Here is a 24,174-nt window from a genome sequence, read left to right on the forward strand (position 1 = left end):
TGTGTGTGTGTGTGTGTGTGTGTACAAAGTGCATGACGCCTCGGCCTGTATCTGGCAACGAGCAGAACAGGAAGCAGCGAAGGTGGGGCTCGTTCTGTGCTGTTCTCTCTTCCTTTCCTCCTCCGTCTCGTTCAGTCGCTCCGTTTTTTTTTTTTAGATCAGATGGCTTTTGATTCCTGGCGGGAAGGACATCCTGGATTTTTGAGGAGGCAGGAATAGCACTCGGTGTTGCCTGATTGGGCGCTGCCGTAAGTGTGTGACAGAGGGTAGGGAGGGAGGGTAGGGGCTGCCAGGAGCGAAGCCAGAAGGAGGCCAAACATGGCCAGCGATGACGGGCTCGAGGAGCTGCCAGGGGACCAACGGCCTGACTCCCCAGTTCACGCTGAGCAGGGTGACACAGACTCTTCGGTAGGCAACTGTGGCCACCTTTTTTTCCTTGTCATCCATTACTATGGCCCTTCTCTTTTCTCTTCTTCCTCGTTCTCTTCCTGTACAAAAAAAATACCATCTCCCCTTTCTGACAGCGTGAGAAAGTGAGTTGTCGTTCCTGTGTGTTGTCGTGATTTCGGCCGTCTTACAGCGCGCTCCAGACAGGGTCTTTGTTGTAAAACTCCAGGGATAAAGTTGCTTTGTGTTGAGCGGGAGTGCGTCACTGCAGCACAAACTCTCCCTTCCTGTCGTTCGTGGTGTGTTTCTGCCGCTGCTTTTTCTGCGGCCTTGGATGGCTGAGGCCTCTGCTGCTGATGCTGCTCGCTTCTCGCTCTGAGAACTTCAATTCAAGATTTACATTACATTACATGTCATTTAGCTGACGCTTTTATCCACAGCGACTTACAATTAAGTGCTTTCAACTGTGAAGGTTCAAACTCCAGACAACAAGTAGTAAGTGCAAGTATGTTAGTTTTAAATAAGCAAAGCTACAAAGAGACATATGAAAGTGAAAAGTGAAAGCTCGCTCTGAGAACTTCAATTAAAGAGCCAACTTTTCGGTAAATGTGCCAGTGTTATGGTGCGTTCCAGGCAGCCCGTAACTGGTGTTTTCACAACCTTCTCCCTGTGAAAGCGCCCTGGAACGGCAGACAAACCTGTAACTTACTACCGGTGAACTGGTACCAGATGGTTGTACTCCCAGTTACAGTTTTTGACGTCACACACACACATAAACAATCATTTGGTGTAAGGTGGTCATAAAACCCAGTCCCAGCTGTCTTAAAGGACAATTCCGGCGCAAATGAACCTAGGGGTTAATAACAGGTATGTACAGAATGGAACGTTCTCTGGGACATGTTTTCATGCTAATCTAATGTGTTTGTAGCTTGAAAGAAGCTAGCGCAGACCGCTGATTAGGTTGCAACGCTAGTATTCGAGGCACAGGGAAAGTAAAAATAAATTGCTATTTTGTACCACTAAAAATGCTCAAAATATCACCACACTTCCACAGTAGCATAATGAGGGTCCCTACATGTTAACCAAAGCATTGAGAACTTTGTAAGTGTACAGACGGTTTATTAAAAAGATAGATTATAAAGACACTCGCGTTCATGTTTACATGCGGCCGCCGTCATGACTTACAGCTGGGGATGCAAACTAAAATCAAAAGCAATTTGCTCAATATATCTAAAACAATACCATCGATGTGAAACATAACTTGTCTAGTGTAGCTACTTACTCAGTGGATAACTGTCCATCAGGTCCCTCCGGTGTCTCCAATTCATTTTCGGGACATGGAAAAAAAGTACAGCCCAGTTTATCAGAGAGGGGAAATCTTCAGACTGTATAAAACGCAGCGTCTCTTGGGTGTCGCGACGCAACAGGTCCCACTCCGTGCAACACAGACACACCTGTTGGGTGGCCATAGCTTCACAATGTCCGCAGGTACACCACCAGTTTCCCCAAGTACGAGGCTGTGTTGCTGCATTGACTCTCTCTCTCTCTGTCTCTCTGTCTCTCTGTCTCTCTCTCTCTCTCTCTCTCTCTCTCTCTCTCTCTCTCTCTCTCTCTCTCTCTCTCTCTCTCTCTCTCTCTCGTAGCCCTTTCACGGAGCTCCTGCAGCTCTTCTGTACACTTACAACGTTTTCAATGCTTTGGTTAACATATAGGGACCCGCGCCCAGAGGCATTTGAGCGGCGTCCTTTGGAAATGGGCTGTGAATGAACCAGACGATTTTTTGCCTGGTTGACACCAGACCCTTCTCAGTTACAACCAGGCAAAAAATCTTCTAGTCTGTGACTAATAACTCCGAGACATTATGACAGATTGTATTTAGATGTGCAATGGTGTCACACAAAGTCTTTTCAAAGTCTTCTAGTGTATGATAGGCATAAGATTTCTGTTGTCGATTAGTCATTTTTTTCATGCTGAATGATTTAATTCCAAGAAACTTATGAGCACATCTCTGGTAAACACAAGGTTTGAAGTGGTGCTTTTGCATGATTCTTTGTGGAGAAACTCAGTTTTACAGGCAGGTAAATGGACTGCATTTAGATTAGGCTTTTCTAGTCTTAACGACCACTAAAAGCACACTGATCTGTCGATTAGGCAGTCCCTCCAGAAAAACGCGATTATGCGATCGCATAATTCAATGCATAATCAGCCAAAGTCCGCATATTTATTTAATATATATATTTTTCAAATATGCCGCACTTTCGCCACATAAATTGCCGATATCCGCTCAAAATATGCGGGGCTTGCGTGATTTATCTCAGCAGAAAGTTGAAAAATGTTGCGTTTACTTCACACAAGAGCAGCCAAGAGCAGCCATTTCCCCCTGTTGCCATGGGAACATTATGAAGTGACGTTATTACGCGATGTGAACATTATCAAAAAGCAGGGTGTTGGGGGGGAAATCACTGTTTTTTCTCTTTTTCATCAAATGCATGCAAGTTTTGCAAGTTCCCGCGATTTCATTGCATAAAATTGCATAAATATCCCACATATTCCTTCGCATTTTTTAAGAAAACATGCCGCATAATCAAGGATTTTTGCCCGCAGCAATCACGAAAACACTCACGCATTTTTCTGGAAGGACTGATTAGGGGTGTCACGATTCTCCAAATCCACCATTCAATTTGACTTTCGATTTTTAAGGTTTTGATTCAATTCCCGATTTAAACATTTAGTTTTCAGCAGTGAGGGCAATGCCACAATAAGAGCCACTAGATGGCAGAAGGGGTACTTTACAACGACAGTTTCTCAGAGTTGTGCAATTGAATGCACCGTTTTTCCTTTTATTCTGATCTCCATTAGCTGCTAACAATGTAGCAGCTACTCTCCTGGAGTCCACATAACAATCACACCATTTACATAGAAATAGCAAACACAATTTTACATACATTTAAAACAAGACATGCAGTGCAAGTAAAAGACTATCCCTGTCTGTACATGTTTCATAAAATAACATCACATTCCATCATAGTTAGATTAAATAATGTTTAGTTATTGTTGAAGTTTAAGCAGTCTTTGTTTTAAACTGGCTTCACTAGGTGCCTCCACTATGATCACCATGACCATTAGTTTAACGAGGGGCGCTTGAATGCACCATGGAGTTCTGTCGGAGCCAAGGAGGTAACCATCTCTTCAGCACGCGTAGCTCCTATGGCGCCATTTTGATGCTACCAAACGATCAGCTCCCGTTAGCATCCCATTGACTCCCATTCATTTTGACGTCACTTTGACAGAGAATAACTTTACATCTGAAGCGTTTAAAGACTTTATTTGTCCGTTGTTTATTTCTAAAGAAACACGACAATGTATAAAAGGCTCCATTACCTTGTAGCTCACGTTATGGCTCCGTAGCAGACGCTTTTATAACAATAGGCTAACGATTGGGTCATAACCACGAGACTTACTGTCACACAGTAGAGGAATTACCGTATAGTACAGGAGAAGCTCACAGGCAGTTTGGACTTCCATTAGCTGTTTAGGTTTAATGACTAATGTTAACTAGCATGTTAGTGATCAGTAATTAGCCTGTGCCTATGTTATCTCCTTACATATACCTACGCTCTCCGTCTCTGTAAGATTGGGAATGATTGAGATTTCTCTCGGCACAGCTACCAGAAGACTTCACACTTTCAGACAGGTTGCTCACGTCACATCTACGTCTTCAAGCTCAGTTGGAGGCTGCTCAGTAACGCTCAGCCAGCACCGGGAAAGAGACTTCTAACATCCTTCACTGGTCTCTGTCCAGAGACACGAGATCTGGTGGTCCATTCTATATACTGTCTATGGTTGGAGCCCGCATGCTTTACCTTTTGTTGTTTGTTTCCATAACTGACTCACGGGGAAGGCAAAATGTTGTCACACCGTGACTTCAGAGACAAAAGAGGATTTTCCAGTTCTGTTGTGTTTTGCTGACAGTGGCCATGGTGTCTGGAGAAGTCAAGCTGTAGGCTACCGCTAAGCTAACGTTACCCTGTGTCTTTAGCTGCATGCTACCAGCCGGTAAGCTACGCACAGTCAGCAAGTAGGCAGGGAGTGGAGAGAGAGAAAAAAATACTGGGGCAATCACTGATCCTGCTTTTGATTTCAATACTCAAAATCTAAAGCTCATTTTGATTTATCGATTTAAAATCTAAATCTTGACACCCCTACTGTCGATTCAAATCAATTAATCGACAAAATCATATCAGCATTAGTCAACAAAAAAAGTCTTTAGTCGAGGACAGCCCTATTAAAAAGATAAGACATTGTGTGTCTGAGGATCTTCCAAACACTGATAAAACAACACATTTCTGCAGTGATAGAAGTCTTCATGACTGCTCTTTTACATTGCGTCAGAGTTGTCTTATGACATAACGTTGCATTAAATCAGCAGTTAAAATCCTGCGTGCACTTGGCCCGTGCCGTGTGTTTTTCGGCGGGCTGCTCGGGCCGTGCCTGACTGCATTGTGTTGCAGATGGATTATGGCTTTAATGAGAGCAGAGCGTGTAGCTGGGTGGACACAGAGACCTAAGAAGTTGTAATCAGATCTGCTAAGCTGGCCGGCTGGCTGCATGGGGTAGTGAAAGGCCCTGAGCAGCCGTCATTATACCCTGGACGTTGGGAGGGGACAGTCCTCGGTGTCTGTGTGTGTGTGTGTGTGTGTGTGTATATAGAAACGTATCCAGGGGGTGGACACAATAACGTGAACAAATATTGCATTATTTTGCTCTGCAACATACAGTATATTCCTTTTTGTAAAGCTTCCCAGGGTTCCCTCTGGGTCTTAAAAGTATTAAAAGTCTAGCTTTTAATATACTAAAAATAAAGCCATAAAAGTATTTGTCCTTTCGTAGGATTTTTTTGATACCAACTTTATAAAATCCATCATTTCCTTTATACCTGTGTGACGCACAATGTCGTCAAGCCTCTCAAAATACAACAACACACATGTGAGCCCCGTCTCTGTAACGTTGGACAGCCAATCACAATCCTTATTAGATCTTGGCACAAGCACACTGCATGCTTATTGGCTCACTGACGCTGATGATGAGATTAACTATTAGGTATTGACCTTTTGTTATCTAATGATGAGGCATTTGTCAATACTAAGGAGGCAATTCAGTCTGTGTCTAAAAAGAATTGAAGTTTGGTACCCAGCCCCTATATACTATAGCTAAAAACTAAAACGGAAGAGATTTATTAAAATTGTATTTGTATTCGTTTTTTTAACCTGGCAACATAGATTCAGTTTAGTTTTTCTTTTTTATGTAGTTTCAAAAATATCTTTCACTGCTTATTTTATTTTATATTTGGTTTCCTATAATAACACTGCGACTATAATAACTAGAGATGTTCCGTAGTATCGGTACCGGCTCCGATACTGCCTAAAACGCTGGTATCGGTATCGGGAAGTACTGGAGTTTATGCACCGATCCGATACCACGTAATAAAGCCCTAAAGAAAATCTACGTTAAAGTAGTTTATTTATGTTATTTTTCCCTTATAACTGACTGTCACACTGGAGAATAAAAGAAAGTTCTGGCGTTTATCGTTTGAGTTTGTTAATGTTTTACAAAGACTTTAACCTGAGCCAGACAGACAACAGAGATAGAAATAATATCACATCCATACAGGGATAGTAGTATACAGCTGTTATACATCATATCACATTCATACAGATATAGTAGTATACAGCTGTTATAAATCATATCACATCCATACAGAGATAGTAGTATACAGCTGTTATACATCATATCACATCCATACAGAGATGGTAGTATACAGCTGTTATACATCATATCACATCCATACAGGGATAGTAGTATACAGCTGTTATACATCATATCACATCCATACAGAGATAGTAGTATACAGCTGTTATACATCATATCACATCCATACAGAGATAGTAGTATACAGCTGTTATACATCATATCACATCCATACAGGGATAGTAGTATACAGCTGTTATACATCATATCACATCCATACAGAGATAGTAGTATACAGCTGTTATACATCATATCACATCCATACAGAGATAGTAGTATACAGCTGTTATACATCATATCACATCCATACAGAGATAGTAGTATACAGCTGTTATACATCATATCACATCCATACAGAGATAGTAGTATACAAGTGTACACACTGGTATGGGATCGGTACTCTGTATTGGCCGATAGTTACTTGGGATAACACTTCCGAGCATTGAACACATTTACAAAGACAGACTTGTGATAAAGGCCAATAACATTGTATGTGACTACACACACCCCCCCTGGCATCACATTTTAAACTACTGCCATCTATGCGTTGTTTCTGCCAACCCCTTCTGACCAAGAACAGATCCAAATTCTCTTTCGTACCACGAGCCATAAAGGCCTCAAATCAGTCAGAATAAGCTAGTCGTCCAGCTGGCCTGGTCATACCCAAGGGTGTGTAGTGTATTGTAGTGTGAGATGTATATTCTTCATGTTATGTCTGTCGGTGTATGATGTAAGGACTCTTTGTTTGTATCATATGTCTGATGTCTTGTCATAACGTGCCTTGTGATTGTGCCGCAAACCCAACTGCCCCACAGGGACAATAAAGTTATCTACTACTACGCAAGTTCAGGTATCGGAATCATATTCTGTCACTACCTCCTTCTCTCCTCCCTCCTCCTTCTCTCCTTCCTCAGGGCGATCCTGGCGGGCTGCCGGTGCTCCAGCAGCTCGGTCTGGACCAAAACTCTGACTTCTCTGACTCCAGCGTGCAGCAGTGCCTGGACGAGCACCGCGAGAGGATCCGCAGGGAGATCCGCCGGGAGCTGAAGATCAAGGAGGGGGCTGAGAACCTGCGCCGGGCCACCACCGACAAGAGGAACGCCCAGCAGGTGGACTCGCAGCTCCGCAGCTCCACGCGCAAGCTGGAGTCCCTCCACGCTCAGCTGCAGGAGCTGGACGCACACATCGTCGTCAAGGGCCCCGATGACAACAAAGGTATGGTATCTGCCATCACCATGAAGCGTCTGTGCCATTGTGTAAGGAGCCCCTAAAGCAGGGGTCTTCAACGTTTTTTAAGCCAAGGACCCCTTAAAGGAATACGCCACCGTTTGTTGAAGTAGTTCTTATCACGGTCTACCCTGGCTGTAGGTAGGTGGGCCAATGCATTTTTTGTCTCAGTGCAAGTAATTAGGTTGTTTTTTTGTCTTTTGTCGGCTCACTTTTACTCACAACATGCTAACCGGCAACATACGATTCCATTCACTACGCTAAGCTAACTAGCAGCAGCGCTGCCAGTGGTGCACCGGACTAAAACGATGCATGCACAAAAAATGGCCCACCTATCTACAGCTAGAGGAGACCCCACCTATCTACAGCTAGGAGACCCCACCTATCTACAGCTAGAGGAGACCTCACCTATCTACAGCTAGAGGAGACCTCACCTATCTACAGCTAGAGGAGACCCCACCTATCTACAGCTAGAGGAGACCTCACCTATCTACAGCTAGAGGGGACCTCACCTATCTACACCTATCTACAGCTAGGGGAGACCCCACCTATCTACAGCTAGAGGAGACCTCACCTATCTACAGCTAGAGGAGACCTCACCTATCTACAGCTAGGGGAGACCGTGAGAAGCCCTATTTCAACAAACGCTGGCATATCCCTTTAATTGAAAGAGAGACGGATCAGGGACCCCCTACTACATATATTGTATAAAATTAAGTTGCATATTAATCTGGTCCTACAATAAATAGGGCAGCCTAAAGCATTTATAGATACATTTTTGGCATAGAATACTAAGCTATTCAAATAGCCTAATAATTGTTGGCATGATTTTTTAAATAATGTTTTAATGTTAACCCTTAAATGTGAAACAGTCACTCCTTTGGGATGAACTGTATCTGTGGATGGCTACCTTAGTGACTACATTACATATTGGCCAGTAAGCCTATCATCATTTGGGATTTATACTTGCTAATAATATGTGGAATCATGTTAAGACTTTTTAATTTTTGAAAAAACTTTTTTTCAAAAATTAACAATAATTTGGAGGACCCCCTGGAGTGACTCTGAGGACCCCCTGTTGAAGATCCCTGCCCTAAAGCACATGTGTCAAACTCGAGGCCCGTGGGCCAAATCCGGCCCCTTGCAGATTTAGATCTGGCCCGTGTATCAATTTGGGTTCACAATAGATTTTGGCCCTCCTAGTTGTGCACCAAACCAAAAAACACAGGAAAGTGTTTTTTAAACTGCAATTACCCGACATTCAATGAGAATACGGCAGATTTGCCGACTCTGAGACTCCGAAATTCCCCCAGAAGAAGAGAGAGAGTTAAATATTCAGGCTGAGAAGTTGTTGTTAAAAAAATTTAATCATTGTTTTGCTTGATTTGCTAAATGCTACGATGGCTATAGGAACTCTTTTGATGACTTTAGTAGGGCTTCATGACAACAAAAATACGACAAAAAGCGTACAAAAATGTTGGAAAAAGCAACAAATTTACAAAAAGGTGACAAATGTCAGAGAAAGCCACAAAAAATTAGGAAAAAAAGTTACCAAAAAGTTAAAAAAAAAGAAGTGACATGCGGTAAAATAAAAAAAGCATGTCAATAAACTCTCCATGTCTGGCACTCGGAGTGATTCTCTCTTTCCAGTGTGGCCCTCTGGGAAAATGAGTTTGACACCCCTGCCCTAAAGGGACGTGTGTCAAACTCAAGGCCCGGGGGCCAAACCTAGCCCCTCGATCATTTACATCCGGCCCGCATAACAATTGAGGTTCACAATAAATGTTGGCTCACCCTAGCCTGACAGTCCAGACCCACATCTGGATGTTGGGTCTGGGAACTCCCCATTGATAAACGGTTGTCTTTCAAATTCTCTCTGCACCAATAGGATAGCGCTCCAACCAATCAGAGCAACACTAGTTGATAGATTAAACTTTAAACTCCGAACACATCTTCCTTTTTTAAAAATGACTTCAGTGCCGTTCTTTGTTCTTTTCTTAAAGAAAAGCTGAACTCCAAGTCTCCCAGAGTCGCGGCCAAAGCCGATTCCAAAGACCGCTGTTTGTTCGGAGTTTAAAGTCAACTTGCCATTCAAAAGACCCTTTTCTGTATCCATTTCTGCTTAAAGGAACATGCCGACTTATTGGGACTTTGTCTTATTCCCCATATCCCCCAGAGTTAGATAAGTCCATACATACCCTTCTCATCTCCGTGCGTGTTGTAACTCTGTCTAACCGTATACATACTGGGAACTATATTCTCAGAAGGCGAAGCACTGCTACTTCTGCTACTTGGGCGGAGTGATTTGCTTGCAGCACCTGAGAAGCCCCGTGGTGAGGAGCAGAAAGTAACAACGGTGCTTTTCAGGTGTTGCCCTAATCACTAGTTCCCAGTATGTATACGGTTAGAAGATGGCTGTGTGTCATGTGAGATGAGAAGGGTATGTATGGACTTCTCTAAATCTGGGGGATACGGTGAATAAGCTACAGTGTTCCTTTAAGGAGCTTTATATTTATTTAGTGGGGGGCGGGGGGGTGCTTAGACCCCAGCTTCTTTCTGCTGTCCCCAAGTGGCCAAAATGATTGCAGGTGTAAGAGTAAATATTTGAGTCAATGAAGCATTCCTCTAAACAGGACACACACATTCATGTGAAAACTAATTCTCTAACACAAGCAAACCTCAAGGATCACTGTGACCAAATCATATAAAATAAAACATGTGAAATCACTTCATATACAGTATGTAACGATGATGTTTAACAGCTACGCCAACAGTAACCTGACCCTTTTAACATCCAACCAGATGCCCCGAAGTCTCCGGACGCGCTCAACCGGACGTCGGCCAACCAGCGGCGCATCGCAGCTCTGGAGCGCCAGCTAAACATCGAGCTCAAAGTCAAACAGGGAGCCGAGAACATGATCCCAATCTATGCCAACGGAGTCACAAAGGTACTGTGGAAGAGAAAGTTCTCTCAGGTCCAGTTCAGCGGCTGGTTCTGATGAGGGTTTTTGTTCACTGCGCAGTGGAGACAGAAGTTGACAAGAAGCTGTAAGATTCTCTCTGAACAGAATGATAGCCAGGGTTTTATTTATTTTTATATATATATATATATATATATATAAATAAAGGTTACAGGCAGTGTTGGGAAAGTTCACTTTCTACATGAACTAGTTCAAAGTTCAGTTCACACATTTTAAAATGAACTAGTTCAGTTCATAGTTCATACTTCCATTTAGTTCATACTAAGTTCACAGTTCCAAAAATGAACTATTAGTTCAAAGTTCTTTTTTTCCATATGTTTATTTTTTTCAAAATGATGGCCACAGCCCATATATTACCACAGACAGCAATTATTTTATCAGTTTTAACACTGAAACTATGCGTCAGATTTCATCTTCATATCCAATCAGTCCAACGAGCCGTTTCAGGTTCTCTGTGGATGGGACTGAAGTGCAGATTTTCTTTTTGAAAGCCGGCAGACAAAGTTTTCACAGAAATGTCAGATTTTTCCATCCTCGGTGACCTCGTCATCAAACTGGTTTAAATGATCATACGAAGCCTCCACGCTGCTTTCTGATTGGATGACCCATGCGGCGGTGCGACACTGGTGGCTGGTGTTGCCAGATTGGGTGTTTTTTCCGCTACACATGAAGGCCTGTTTACGGTGTGTTTTAGCCCTGGTTTTGGCCTGGAAGGCTCTATAGAAATCTGGCGCCCTATTGGATTAAGTTAAAATGAGAGAGCGTGGCGTTCACAGACACCAGAATGAAGGAGTTCACAGTAACGTTCATCAGGCAGTAATACGGTACGTTCAGGTCACGTTTGCCCAAAATATGAACGAGTTCATGAACTATCGTTCAATGAACACGTTCAGGCACAACACTGGTTACAGGAAATTGTAGGGCGCGGCAGGTCGTAGTAAGGCGCAGTAGGGCATCACAGGGCGTAGTAGGGCATCACAGGGCGTAGTAAGGCACAGTAGGGCATCACAGGGCATAGTAGGGCATCACAGGGCGTAGTAAGGCACAGTAGGGCATCACAGGGCGTAGTAGGGCATCACAGGGCGTAGTAGGGCGCAGTAGGGCATCACAGGGCATAGTAGGGCATCACAGGGCGTAGTAAGGCACAGTAGGGCATCACAGGGCATAGTAGGGCATCACAGGGCGTAGTAAGGCACAGTAGGGCATCACAGGGCATAGTAGGGCATCACAGGGCGTAGTAAGGCACAGTAGGGCATCACAGGGCATAGTAGGGCATCACAGGGCGTAGTAAGGCACAGTAGGGCATCACAGGGCATAGTAGGGCATCACAGGGCGTAGTAAAGGCACAGTAGGGCATCACAGGGCATAGTAGGGCATCACAGGGCGTAGTAAGGCACAGTAGGGCATCACAGGGCATAGTAGGGCATCACAGGGCGTAGTAAGGCACAGTAGGGCATCACAGGGCATAGTAGGGCATCACAGGGCGTAGTAAGGCACAGTAGGGCATCACAGGGCGTAGTAGGGCATCACAGGACGTAGTAGGGCGCAGTAGGGCATCACAGGGCGTAGTAGGGCATCACAGAGCGTAGTAGGGCATCACAGGACGTAGTAGGGCATCACAGGGCGTAGTAAAGCACAGTAGGGCATCACAGGGCATAGTAGGGCATCACAGGGAGTAGTAGGGCATCGCAGGGCGTAGTAGGGCATAGCAGGGCGTAGCAGGGCGCAGTAGGGCGTAGTAGGACATAGTAGGGCATAGTAGGATGCAGTAGGGCGTAGTAGGGGATAGTAGGGCGCAGTAGGGAGTAGTAGGGCGTAGTAGGACATAGTAGGGCGCAGTAGGGCATAGTAGGGCGTAGTAGGGCGTAGTAGGGTGCAGCAGACACTAAAAGTTTGTTGATCAGAGAAAATAAATAGGAATTTAATCAGTGAGCAGGAAAGAGGATATCAAGATGAAATGACCAAAACTGTTGGAGAATTAATTTCTTCTAGGGTACTAAACTCTTAACTCTTGACCCTGCAGGTTCTGTAATATTTTGACTGTCTCTTCTGGGTTTTTGTGTCCCTCCCGCAGGACAAGAAGCTTCTCCAGACGACTCAGCAGATGCTGCAGGACAGCAAGACCAAGATCGACATCATCCGCATGCAGGTCCGGAAGGCCATGCAGGCCACGGAGCAGTCCGAGGACAACCAAAGTACCTATTTTATCCTCCCTTTCATCTTTCAATTCCCCTTTCATCCCACCTGTCATTCAGTCTCTTACAAAGCTTATAAGCACTGCATATTTTATGATGCGCTGGTAATGGATCAATCCTTGCCTCAGAACCTCCTAGTGTACGGTCTTCCAGTCAAAAACACACACACACACACACACACACACACACACACACACACACACACACACACACACACACACACACTCTGTCCATTACAGCCCTCTCTCTGTCAGGTTAGTGGTGTATTGGCGTTCCTGCATCCCCTTGATGTTGCCCAACAACTAAAAGCCATGGCTCATTTAACAGAGGTTAGAGACGAGGCAGGGAGCCAGGAAGGGAGCGAGACTGAAAAGGACCGAGTCAGAGATGACGACAGAGTCAAGTGGAAGTGTAGGAAGGAGTCTGAGATGAAAGCCAGAATAAGCAGGGAAGGAATAGCACAAAGCTTAGAGCAACGGTGAAAGGAAGGGAAAGGACAGCGAGCTGGTTTAGGCACACTAGCTTCTAATGGGAGTTTGTTTCTCTTTCATTTCTCTCTCTTCAGCTCTGTGCTTTTTTTTTTTTAGGGCTGTCCATCGATTAAAAAATGTAATCGCACAATTGTCCATAGTTAACTCGCAAATTAATAGCATTTTATTTTTTACCTGTTCTAAATGTACCTTTTTCAAGTCCGGTGGTAACTCAATTCACATAACTTTGGGCTTGTGGAGAGAACCGTCTGGAAGGGTTTAGAAACTCAACTTGCCATTTAAAAGACCCTTCTCTGTTTCCATTTCTGCTTGAGGAGCTTTGTATTTATTTAGGGGGGGGGATGGCTTAGACCCATAGACAGTAAAATGAATGGACAAAGCGATGCCGTAGACCAGTGAAGGATATTAGAAGTCACTTTTCCGGTGATCGTTACTGCGCGGAAAACCAACAGAACGGCGCGAAACAAACCAGCAGAGCTGAAATGAAGTAGTAAAGTTAGTTAGAAAAAAGGAGGCATTTTTCGATGGGTAACGTAAATGTAAATGTTTTATATTTTATCTGCCAACCATCAACCCAAACACATACTGTATTTTTTAAAGAAACATGGATGCTTAAATGTATTCAGCACGGCACTCATAATCTCTTTTATTTTCCCAAAATAGCTAGTGGAAACCTGATTGGCTGGTAACTTTGAAAATGTACTAGACATGTCGGCTGGTGATTTAAAAAAAGTAAATTTAAAGCCCTGGCTGTGCACCCTGCTGTCTGTTTTTTTGTTGCCGACTAAACCTGCCACTGTGTCCCAGGTAAGCATGACGGGGTGGAGCTGCGCGTGGAGGAGCTGTGGCATCACTACCGCGTGGAGCACGCCATGGCCGAGGGCGCCAAGAACATGCTGCGCCTGCTGGGAGCCGGGAAGGTCCAGGACAAGAAGGCCATAGCTGAGGTCAGAGAGCCGGCAGGACAAGACTTTAATCTAAAACATTCTTAGTTAAATCCCCTGTTCCAACTAGGGCTGGGTATTGCCAATGATTTCCAGAATCGGTTCGATTTCGATTCACAAGGTCCCGATTCAGTTACATTTCTGATTTCAATATCATTTAGGTTAGGAACATTTCAGTCACAATACATATTATAAAATTGTCACTATAAATAAAAAGTGAATTGAGTTCAATTGAAAAGCAGAGAGCAGTCCTTTGCCAGCCTGTGTTGATGTGTGTTGATGTGTGTTGATGTGTGTTTGTGTGTGCAGGCTCAGTGCGGTCTGAGCGAGTCCTCCCAGCGCCTGGACCTGGTGCGCTGCTCTCTGGAGCAGCGCCTGCAGGAGCTGCCTGAGGACCATCCCAAGGCCTGCCTCATCAAGGAGGAGCTGGTGCTCGCCTCCTCCTCGGCTTTCAGTGCCCGCCACAGCACCCCCTACGTCCACAACCAGTACAGCACCATGAGCAAGCCTTCACCACTCACAGGTTAGTCTCGCTTTGCCAGACCCTCCTCCAAAGCACGCTCAAGGAGGGTCTGGATACTCCACATAGCATTTGGGGATGGGAGGAGAACACGCTCTGGTTTATTGGCATTTCTTTAAAGGACCATGCCGACTTATTGGGACTTTGTCTTATTCACTTTATCCCCAAGGGTTAGATAGGTCCAGATCCTGGAGGTAACCGGCTCCATCTAGCCTAGCTTAGCACAGATCCTGGAGGTAACCGGCTCCATCTAGCCTAGCTTAGCACAGATCCTGGAGTTCCAACTAGCCTACTGCTCCCAATAAGTGAGAAAATAACGCTAACATGTTCCTATTTACATGTTGTGATTTGTATCGTCACAGCGTGTACAAATAACACACAGCCATCTTCTAACCGTATACATAATGGGAACTATATTCTCAGAAAGGCGAAGCACTGACTTCTCAGGTGCTGCGAGCCGATGTCATTACCTTCCTCTGTCTCTGTGTCGGGGTTCTAACCTCCGGTGGATTTGTGAGGACTATGGTTAACTGGTCCTCAGATCTCTGCAGGGTAAATCCAGACAGCTAGCTAGACTATCTGTCCAATCAGAGTTCTCTGTTGCACGACTAAAACTACTTTTGAACGTCCACATGTTCCACCAAAACAGGTTCCTTCCAGAGACTATCTTCAAGCTAGGGTCGTTCTGTGGTTTGGCATGATGGCAACAATCTTTCCTGCAGAGATTATTTAAATTAAAGGGTAGGGCTGTGCTCGATTGAAGAAATTCTTAGTCTACTAACACTCACTCAGTTGTATCGACTGATCGATTAGTTGATTTAAAATCGACAGATCTGTAAATCTGAGTTTCTCCACAAAGAGTCATGCTAAAGCACCACTTTAATTCTTGTGTTTACCAGAGATGTGCTCGTACGTTTCTTGGAAATAAGTCATTCAGCATGAAAAAAGCATCAGACATGACTAAGAGGGAGCAGCCTTATTAAAGGGCCTTCTCTTCCTTCCAGGTACTCTGCAGGTGCATCTCCTGGGCTGTGTGGGGTTGCTGGAGGTGATCCCGGGACGGACCAAAGGGAGCCCGCTGGTTCTTCCCTCGTACTCTCCGGGAGATGGACGCTCGTCCTTCAAACTGAGCGGCCTTTACAGCCGCAGCTCCAGCAGCATGAGCCTGAAGATCCCTGGCAAGACCGAGGAGCTCTCCTGTAAGTCTTTCATTTCTCATTCTGAACAGGTGCCTTTTAAATTAGGGCTGTATATCACACATTTTATCACGATGCATAGCTATATCTTTGGATAACGATACAATATTTGCTGATATCACAAAATCTGATACGATTTGGACTTTCAATTCAGGGGCCTGCGACCGATACGAGACGATACATTTAACACAATCTCTTACATTATATTGCAAATACGGCGCACTTTCGCCGCATAAATTGCCAATATCCGCGCTAAATATGCGGGGCTTGCATGATTTTATAATCCCCGCATTTTTGTTGCAAAAAAGTCCCATAATATATCTTAGCAGAAAGTTGAAAAAGAAAGATTTCCCCTGTTGCCATGGGAACGTTATGAAGTGATGTAATTACGTGACGTTAACTTCATCGAAAAGCAGGGTGTTGGGGGGGATCACTGTTTTTTCTCTTTCCTGCGGGATATTTATGCAATTTTATGCAATGAAATTTCATTGCATAAAATTGCATAAATATCCCGCATATTCCATTGCATTTTTTTTAGAAAACGTGCCGCATAATCAAGGATTTTTGCCCGCAACAATCAAACAAACAAGCCCCGCATTTTTCTGTAAGGGCTATGTGTCAATATTTTTATTTTGTGTCGGTAATATTGGAATATTGGATCGTTGAGGATCGAATCGATCCAGATCGATGTATCATTACACCCCTACTTTAAATGTTCACAGTTTACAGCTACGTAGTGGACTTGTGTGTTGCTGTTGATCAGTAGCTGTGTGTGTTGCTGTAGATCAGTAGCTGTGTGTGTGTTGCTGTTGATCAGTAGCTGTGTGTGTTGCTGTAGATCAGTAGCTGTGTGTGTTGCTGTTGATCAGTAGCTGTGTGTGTGTTGCTGTTGATCAGTAGCTGTGTGTGTGCATGCTGTTGATCAGTAGCTGTGTGTGTGTTGCTGTTGATCAGTAGCTGTGTGTGTTGTTGCTGTTGATCAGTAGCTGTGTGTGCATGCTGTTGATCAGTAGCTGTGTGTGTTGTTGTTGATCAGTAGCTGTGTGTGCATGCTGTTGATCAGTAGCTGTGTGTGTTGCTGTTGATCAGTAGCTGTGTGTGTTGCTGTTGATCAGTAGCTGTGTGTGTTGCTGTTGATCAGTAGCTGTGTGTGTTGCTGTTGATCAGTAGCTGTGTGTTTGTGCTTGTTGATCAGTAGCTGTGTTGTTGCTGTTGATCAGTAGCTGTGTGCGTGCATGCTGTTGATCAGTAGCTGTGTGTGTGCATGCTGTTGATCAGTAGCTGTGTGTGCATGCTGTTGATCAGTAGCTGTGTGTGGTTGCTGTTGATCAGTAGCTGTGTGTGTGTTGCTGTTGATCAGTAGCTGTGTGTGTGTTGCTGTTGATCAGTAGCTGTGTGTGTGTTGCTGTTGATCAGTAGCTGTGTGTGTTGCTGTTGATCAGTAGCTGTGTGTGTGCATGCTGTTGATCAGTAGCTGTGTGTGTGCATGCTGTTGATCAGTAGCTGTGTGTGTTGCTGTTGATCAGTAGCTGTGTGTGTTGCTGTTGATCAGTAGCTGTGTGTGTTGCTGTTGATCAGTAGCTGTGTGTGTTGCTGTTGATCAGTAGCTGTGTGTGCATGCTGTTGATCAGTAGCTGTGTGTGTTGCTGTTGATCAGTAGCTGTGTGTGTTGCTGTTGATCAGTAGCTGTGTGTGTGTTGCTGTTGATCAGTAGCTGTGTGTGCATGCTGTTGATCAGTAGCTGTGTGTGTGTTGCTGTTGATCAGTAGCTGTGTGTGTTGCTGTTGATCAGTAGCTGTGTGTGTGCATGCTGTTGATCAGTAGCTGTGTGTGCATGCTGTTGATCAGTAGCTGTGTGTGTGTTGCTGTTGATCAGTAGCTGTGTGTGCATGCTGTTGATCAGTAGCTGTGTGTGCATGCTGTTGATCAGTAGCTGTGTGTGTGTTGCTGTTGATCAGTAGCTGTGTGTGTGCATGCTGTTGATCAGTAGCTGTGTGTGTGTTGCTGTTGATCAGTAGCTGTGTGTGTTGCTGTTGATCAGTAGCTGTGTGTGCATGCTGTTGATCAGTAGCTGTGTGTGTTGCTGTTGATCAGTAGCTGTGTGTGTTGCTGTTCATCAGTAGCTGTGTGTGCATGCTGTTGATCAGTAGCTGTGTGTGCATGCTGTTGATCAGTAGCTGTGTGTGTTGCTGTTGATCAGTAGCTGTGTGTGTGCATGCTGTTGATCAGTAGCTGTGTGTGTGCATGCTGTTGATCAGTAGCTGTGTGTGTTGCTGTTGATCAGTAGCTGTGTGTGTTGCTGTTGATCAGTAGCTGTGTGTGTTGCTGTTGATCAGTAGCTGTGTGTGTTGCTGTTGATCAGTAGCTGTGTGTGTTGCTGTTGATCAGTAGCTGTGTGTGTTTGACAGCGGAGGTGAGCGCCGTGCTGAAGCTGGAGAACACCGTGGTGGGTCAGACGGTGTGGAGGACGGTCGGGGAGCAGGCCTGGGACCAGAGCTTCACTCTGGAGCTGGAGAGAGTAAGACACAGCTCACGCTCACTCGGTTACTGTACGTACACACCGCCGCCGACTTGAGCTGCAAAAGAAGCTCTCGCCGCCCTGTCGAGGACGCCTGTCAGAAAGTACGGGGAAGCTGTTTGATGCTTTGGCCGATCTGACGTGGCAGCGTTCAACGTTTGATCATGTTCAACACACGATTGAAGAAAAAGCACAAGCAGCCACTGACTGCACGGCCAATACACTGACACCAGAAACCTTTTATAAATGACAGATAAGGACAGAATGTGTGTTGTTTGTTGGTCGCAGCGGTGTCTGTTAGCAGTTAGCTCGAATGCAGGCAGAGCCAGCTGTTGATCTGTGCAGGACACTGTGAGCGGACTGTTTAGAGACCATGTGACTGTTTAGAGACCATGTGACTGTTTAGAGACCATGGCCCAATCCCAAAGTCCGAACTCACAGACTCACGGATTTTGGTGCGCGTTCTCGCGAAATTCGTAAGGGCTTTAGGGTTGTCCCAATGTGGAATTTCAAAGGGCGTGAGGGTTTGAGTACACACTTACCGAGCCCTTTCCGTGAGTCTGCATCGATGCAGACTTCACCAAAGGGAATTACCCACAGTTCAAAGCGTTGTGACGTTTACCGCGGAGACGATAGGGAAACCCGGAAATTACGAAGGTAAACAACAGCACGCCACACGACCAGGGAACGGACCGACCTGGTGTCCAGCTGGTAAAACAAGAGCTTGGAACCAGGTAGCCGTCTCCTGGGCCTCGGCCGTGTGGAAAGCAACAAACTTAAAATGAAAATTCCCAAACCGGCAAGTGTCAGCAACATCTTCGTTATTAAACGTCGCCAAGGTAACATGTGATCTGGTGAAGTGCTGTCCCGATCCCATGTATACCTATCTGAGCCCATGTGGCCTCACACACTCACTCACCTAGCATCTGAGATCAGTTCAGTCTGTGAGTCCTTAGTCCTTAGTCCTCAGGGCTCACTTTTGGATTGGGCCAAAGTGACCTGTTTAGAGACCATGTGACCTGTTTAGAGACCATGTGACTGTTTAGAGACCATGTGACTGTTTAGAGACCATGTGACTGTTTAGAGATCATGTGACTGTTTAGAGACCATGTGACTGTTTAGAGACCATGTGACTGTTTAGAGATCATGTGACTGTTTAGAGACCATGTGACTGTTTAGAGATCATGTGACTGTTTAGAGACCATGTGACTGTTTAGAGATCATGTGACTGTTTAGAGACCATGTGACTAGGCTCGTTCAAGATGAGCCAGATCTGCGCAGATCTGCGCAGAATCGATCACCGGCGATCGGCGCCCAATGCATGCCGGTTAGATTTGTGTCCGACTTGATCACGACTTGCTCTGACGTCATGCACACGTGGGCAACGATAATCTCACGAGATCAAGGTGGCCGCAGTTCTGAGACGCAGGCAGCGCAGTTGCTTTTCACCAACTGCAAGAGCCAGGCGGACGCAGGCGGACCCAGGGCATGCTGGGAAACGCCGGTCTCTCAGCTGATCGAACAGCTGATTGGTTCAGAATCGACTCAACATGACGACGTTTTATATAAACTTTTCATTGATTTTGAATCGGAGGGATTTTAACTGCTATTTGTCTGATTTAAAGGCTTATTCTGTACAGGACACATGTTGTGTGGCTGATAGTTACGTTTAGAAGTCAGAGAGACTAAATCTGTTCAGGTTACGGATCATCTACAGTCTGTTGGTGATTAAAATCAGCAACAGATCGCATGTAGAGCATTCTGACAGCTACTCTGTCATAATAAAATCAACTGGAGACTGTGTAGGAGCTGATATATGGGTCTGATAACATTTTATTAAATCGGAATTCGGACCACAGTGTTTGTGTCACTTCCTGTTGAGCCTGAAGGCTGCTGTCAGCTGCTGGAATCAGCTGGAAAACTGTCCGACTTGAGAGCGGACTTTTGTCACCGCCCCCTGCTGCTGCCGCCTGCTCTCGTCTACTTTACAGGCGAGGCGCACTTCATCTTGAACGAGCCTATTGTTTAGAGACCATGTGACCTGTTTAGAGACCATGTGACCTGTTTAGAGACCATGTGACCTGTTTAGAGACCATGTGACTGTTTAGAGACCATAGGCTCGTTCGAGATGAACTGCGCCTCGCCTGTAAAGTAGACGAGAGCAGGCGGCAGCAGCAGGGGGCGGTGACAAAAGTCCGCTCTCAAATCGGACAGTTTTCCAGCTGACTCCAGCAGCCTTCAGGATGAACAGGAAGTGACAGAAACACGGTGGTCCGATTCCGATTTAATAAAATGTTATCAGACCCCTATATCAGCTCCTACACAGTCTCCAGTTGTTTTTATTATGACAAAGTAGCTGTCAAAATTCTCTCCATGCGATCTGTTGCTGATTTTAATCACCAACAGACTGTAGATGATCCGTAACCTGAACAGATTTAGTCTCTCTGACTTCTAAACGTAACTATCAGCCTCACAACATGTGTCCTGTACAGAATAAGCTTTTAAATCAGACAAATCACAGTTAAAATCCCTCCGATTGAAAATCAATAAAAAGTTTATATAAAACGTCGTCATGTTGAGTCGATTCTGAACCAATCAGCTGTTTGATCAGCTGAGAGGCCGGCGTTTCCCAGCATGCCCTGGGTCCACCTGCGTCCGCCTGGCTCTTGCAGTTGGTGAAAAGCAACTGCGCTACCTGCGTCTCAGAACTGCGGCTGCCTTGATCTCGTGAGATTATCGTTGCCCACGTGTGCATGACGTCGGAGCAAGTCGGGATCAAGTCGGACACAAATCTAACCGGCATGCATTGGGCGCCGATCGCCGGTGATCGATTCTGCGCAGATCTGGCTCATCTTGAACGAGCCTCTTGTGACTGTTTAGAGACCATGTGACCTGTTTAGAGACCATGTGACCTGTTTAGAGACCATGTGACTGTTTAGAGATCATGTGACTGTTTAGAGACCATGTGACTGTTTAGAGACCATGTGACCTGTTTAGAGACCATGTGACTGTTTAGAGACCATGTGACTGTTTAGAGACCATGTGACCTGTTTAGAGACCATGTGACTGTTTAGAGACCATGTGACCTGTTTAGAGACCATGTGACCTGTTTAGAGACCATGTGACCTGTTTAGAGACCATGTGACCTGTTTAGAGATCATGTGACTGTTTAGAGACCATGTGACCTGTTTAGAGACAAGGTGACCGGCAGGTAACGTTAACTGGTCCCTATACGCAAACAACGTCATATCATAACTGATAGGGGAACCCAGCAACGGCGATTAGGAGCTTTTCCTCCACTTTCTCTGAACTAATGGTTCGGTAGGAACTAAAGTTTACATCGCATGTTTCTCCAGGATCAGCCAGCGCGAAGGACGTCTATATTCCGATTGGTTGCTGGCGTTTGCCGCTGCTTGCCGCTGAACCGCGCCATAGCTCATTACCATAAAGTTTACATACTTTCAACTTTCGGATTGACGCTCTGGACGCTCAAAACGCCCAAAACGCGACACCGACAGATTTGCCGCTCCTCGCAGCTGAGAGAAGCTTCCATTGAACATGAATGACTTCCGGTAACTTTAGAAGCTCAAGTCGGCGGCGGCGTGTACGTTCAGTTTGATTCCACCTGAACTTGATGCTGGACACGCCATCAAACGCATTGCCAGATCGTATGTCCTCAGCACTGTGGAGGAAGGTCTGGCTACACCACCGATGCATTCTGGGATAGGAGGGGGAAAAAAAAACTTGGGTTGTTTTGCATTTCTATAAACCAATCACAGTCGTCTTGGGCGGCGCTAAGCTCCGGACGCAGCGATGGTGGCTCTGCTAAATAGTCTCAGGAAGGAACTGGTTCTGATGGAACATTTGCACCCTGGAAAAGAAAACTCCACATCCAATATTAGGTTAACTGTTGACACAATACAGTACCGTGAGCTATTTAAATGAGCTGATCCATGGTTAAACCTGATTGGCTCTTACCAGTGTATCTCTGTGTGGACTTGGTCCACAGCAACCCCACAATCAGTCCCAAAACCTCCAAGTTAGAGAGGAAATGTCCTAAACATATTCTTTATAAATCTTTACAATCATTCCCTGAAAGAACCAAGCAGACCTGCCTTGTTGCACCATCCAAATTGACTTCCAAACTTCCCGTTTCCAGTGTGCAGTTATTATACAGATTATTCCCACATTTGAGCTCCTCAGTGGATTTGATTGTTATGTATGTTGTTGTATGTTTCTCTGTGTACAAGCTGCCTATAGTGGGGATTAAGTTGTTTTGAATTTGAATGAATGTTACATTGTTGGTGTTTTTGTGTGTGGTTTAGTCCAGGGAGATGGAGATCGCAGTGTACTGGAGAGATTACCGCTCCCTGTGCGCTCTGAAGTACCTGAAGCTGGAAGAGTTCCTGGACAACCAACGGCACCGAGTCCAGCTGGAGCTGGAGCCACAGGGGCTGCTGCTGGCCGAGGTACAGCACGCACACACACACACACACACACACACACACACAGAGAGGCACACACACACACACACACACACACACCGAGAGGCGCACACACACGCACACACACAGACACACACACACACACACACACACACAGAGACACACACACACACACACACACACACACAGAGACACACACACACACACACACACACACAGAGACACACAAACGCACCACACAGAGCACACACACACAGAGACACACACACACACACACACACACACACACACACAGAGACACACAAACGCACGCACACACAGAGACACACACACACAGAGACACACACACGCACGCACGCACGCACAGAGACACACACAGAGATGCGCACAAACACATACACACACGCACACACACACACACACACACACAGAGACGCACACGCAAACACACACACAAACACACACACGCACACACAGAGACACACACACACAGAGACGCGCACAAACACACACACACACACACACACACGCACAAACACATACACACACACAAACACACAGAGAGAGAGAGACACATGCACAGACACAGAAAGAGAGACACACACAAGCACACACACAGAGAGAGAGAGACACACACGCACCTATAGACACACACATGCTCACACACACACTCTCTCACTCACACACACTCAGTCACTCACTCACACACACACACACACACACACACACAAGCACACACAGACACACACACACTAACACACACACAGACTCACAAACACACACATACACTCACACACACACTCACACTAACACACACACACCATCCTCTGCGGAACAATACATGTCGACCATTATTTTACATATTCATAAATTTTGCAATCAAGTTATTTTTTCAAACAATAGATCGGTTTACCTTACTAATACATCACGTACTGTAGTTTGTTGTTTCAACATGTCCTTTGTGTTTAGGTGACTTTCTTTAACCCGGTAATAGAGAGAGGCCGAAAACTCCAGAGGCAGAAGAAAGTCTTCTCCAAGCAGCACGGTACGTCCAAGTGTTCACAGCTGAAATATAGATTATCCCTTCACTCGTAAAGGGTTAGAAACGCTGTGTGTTTCACACTGGTGGATTTGTTTGTCATTCCTGCTGGTCTCATTCAATTCAGATTAGTTTGAGAAACATAGACTTTGGCCTTTAAAGGGCTTCTCCAGGGATTTAGTGTTACACTCCCATCATAGTGTATAGACCTTAGTGGTCCCCTAATCCTGTATCTGAAGTCTCTTTTATATAGACCTTAGTGGTCCCCTAATCCTGTATCTGAAGTCTCTTTTATATAGGTCTTAGTGGTCCCCTAATCCTGTATCTGAAGTCTCTTTTATATAGACCTTAGTGGTCCCCTAATACTGTATCTGAAGTCTCTTTTATATAGACCTTAGTGGTCCCCTAATACTGTATCTGAAG

The 24,174-nt window shown here is 45.2% G+C and overlaps 1 protein-coding gene across 1 annotated transcript in view; it reads left to right on the plus strand.

Moving 5' to 3' along the window:
• The first annotated feature begins 77 nt into the window (after positions 1 to 77).
• Positions 78 to 24,174, plus strand: part of LOC120574078 (serine/threonine-protein kinase N1-like) — a 45,735-nt gene continuing 21,638 nt past the window's right edge. The window contains 10 exon segments of the mRNA XM_039824139.1: positions 78 to 408; positions 7,110 to 7,410; positions 10,225 to 10,370; positions 12,478 to 12,598; positions 13,897 to 14,036; positions 14,343 to 14,556; positions 15,558 to 15,752; positions 18,158 to 18,267; positions 22,593 to 22,736; positions 23,682 to 23,757. Of these exon segments, the coding sequence (XP_039680073.1) occupies positions 319 to 408; positions 7,110 to 7,410; positions 10,225 to 10,370; positions 12,478 to 12,598; positions 13,897 to 14,036; positions 14,343 to 14,556; positions 15,558 to 15,752; positions 18,158 to 18,267; positions 22,593 to 22,736; positions 23,682 to 23,757 (1,537 nt within the window). The 5' untranslated portion in view covers positions 78 to 318.

Source organism: Perca fluviatilis, chromosome 15 (genome assembly GCF_010015445.1).
Source record: "Perca fluviatilis chromosome 15, GENO_Pfluv_1.0, whole genome shotgun sequence".
NCBI classification, from domain to species: Eukaryota; Metazoa; Chordata; class Actinopteri; order Perciformes; family Percidae; genus Perca; species Perca fluviatilis.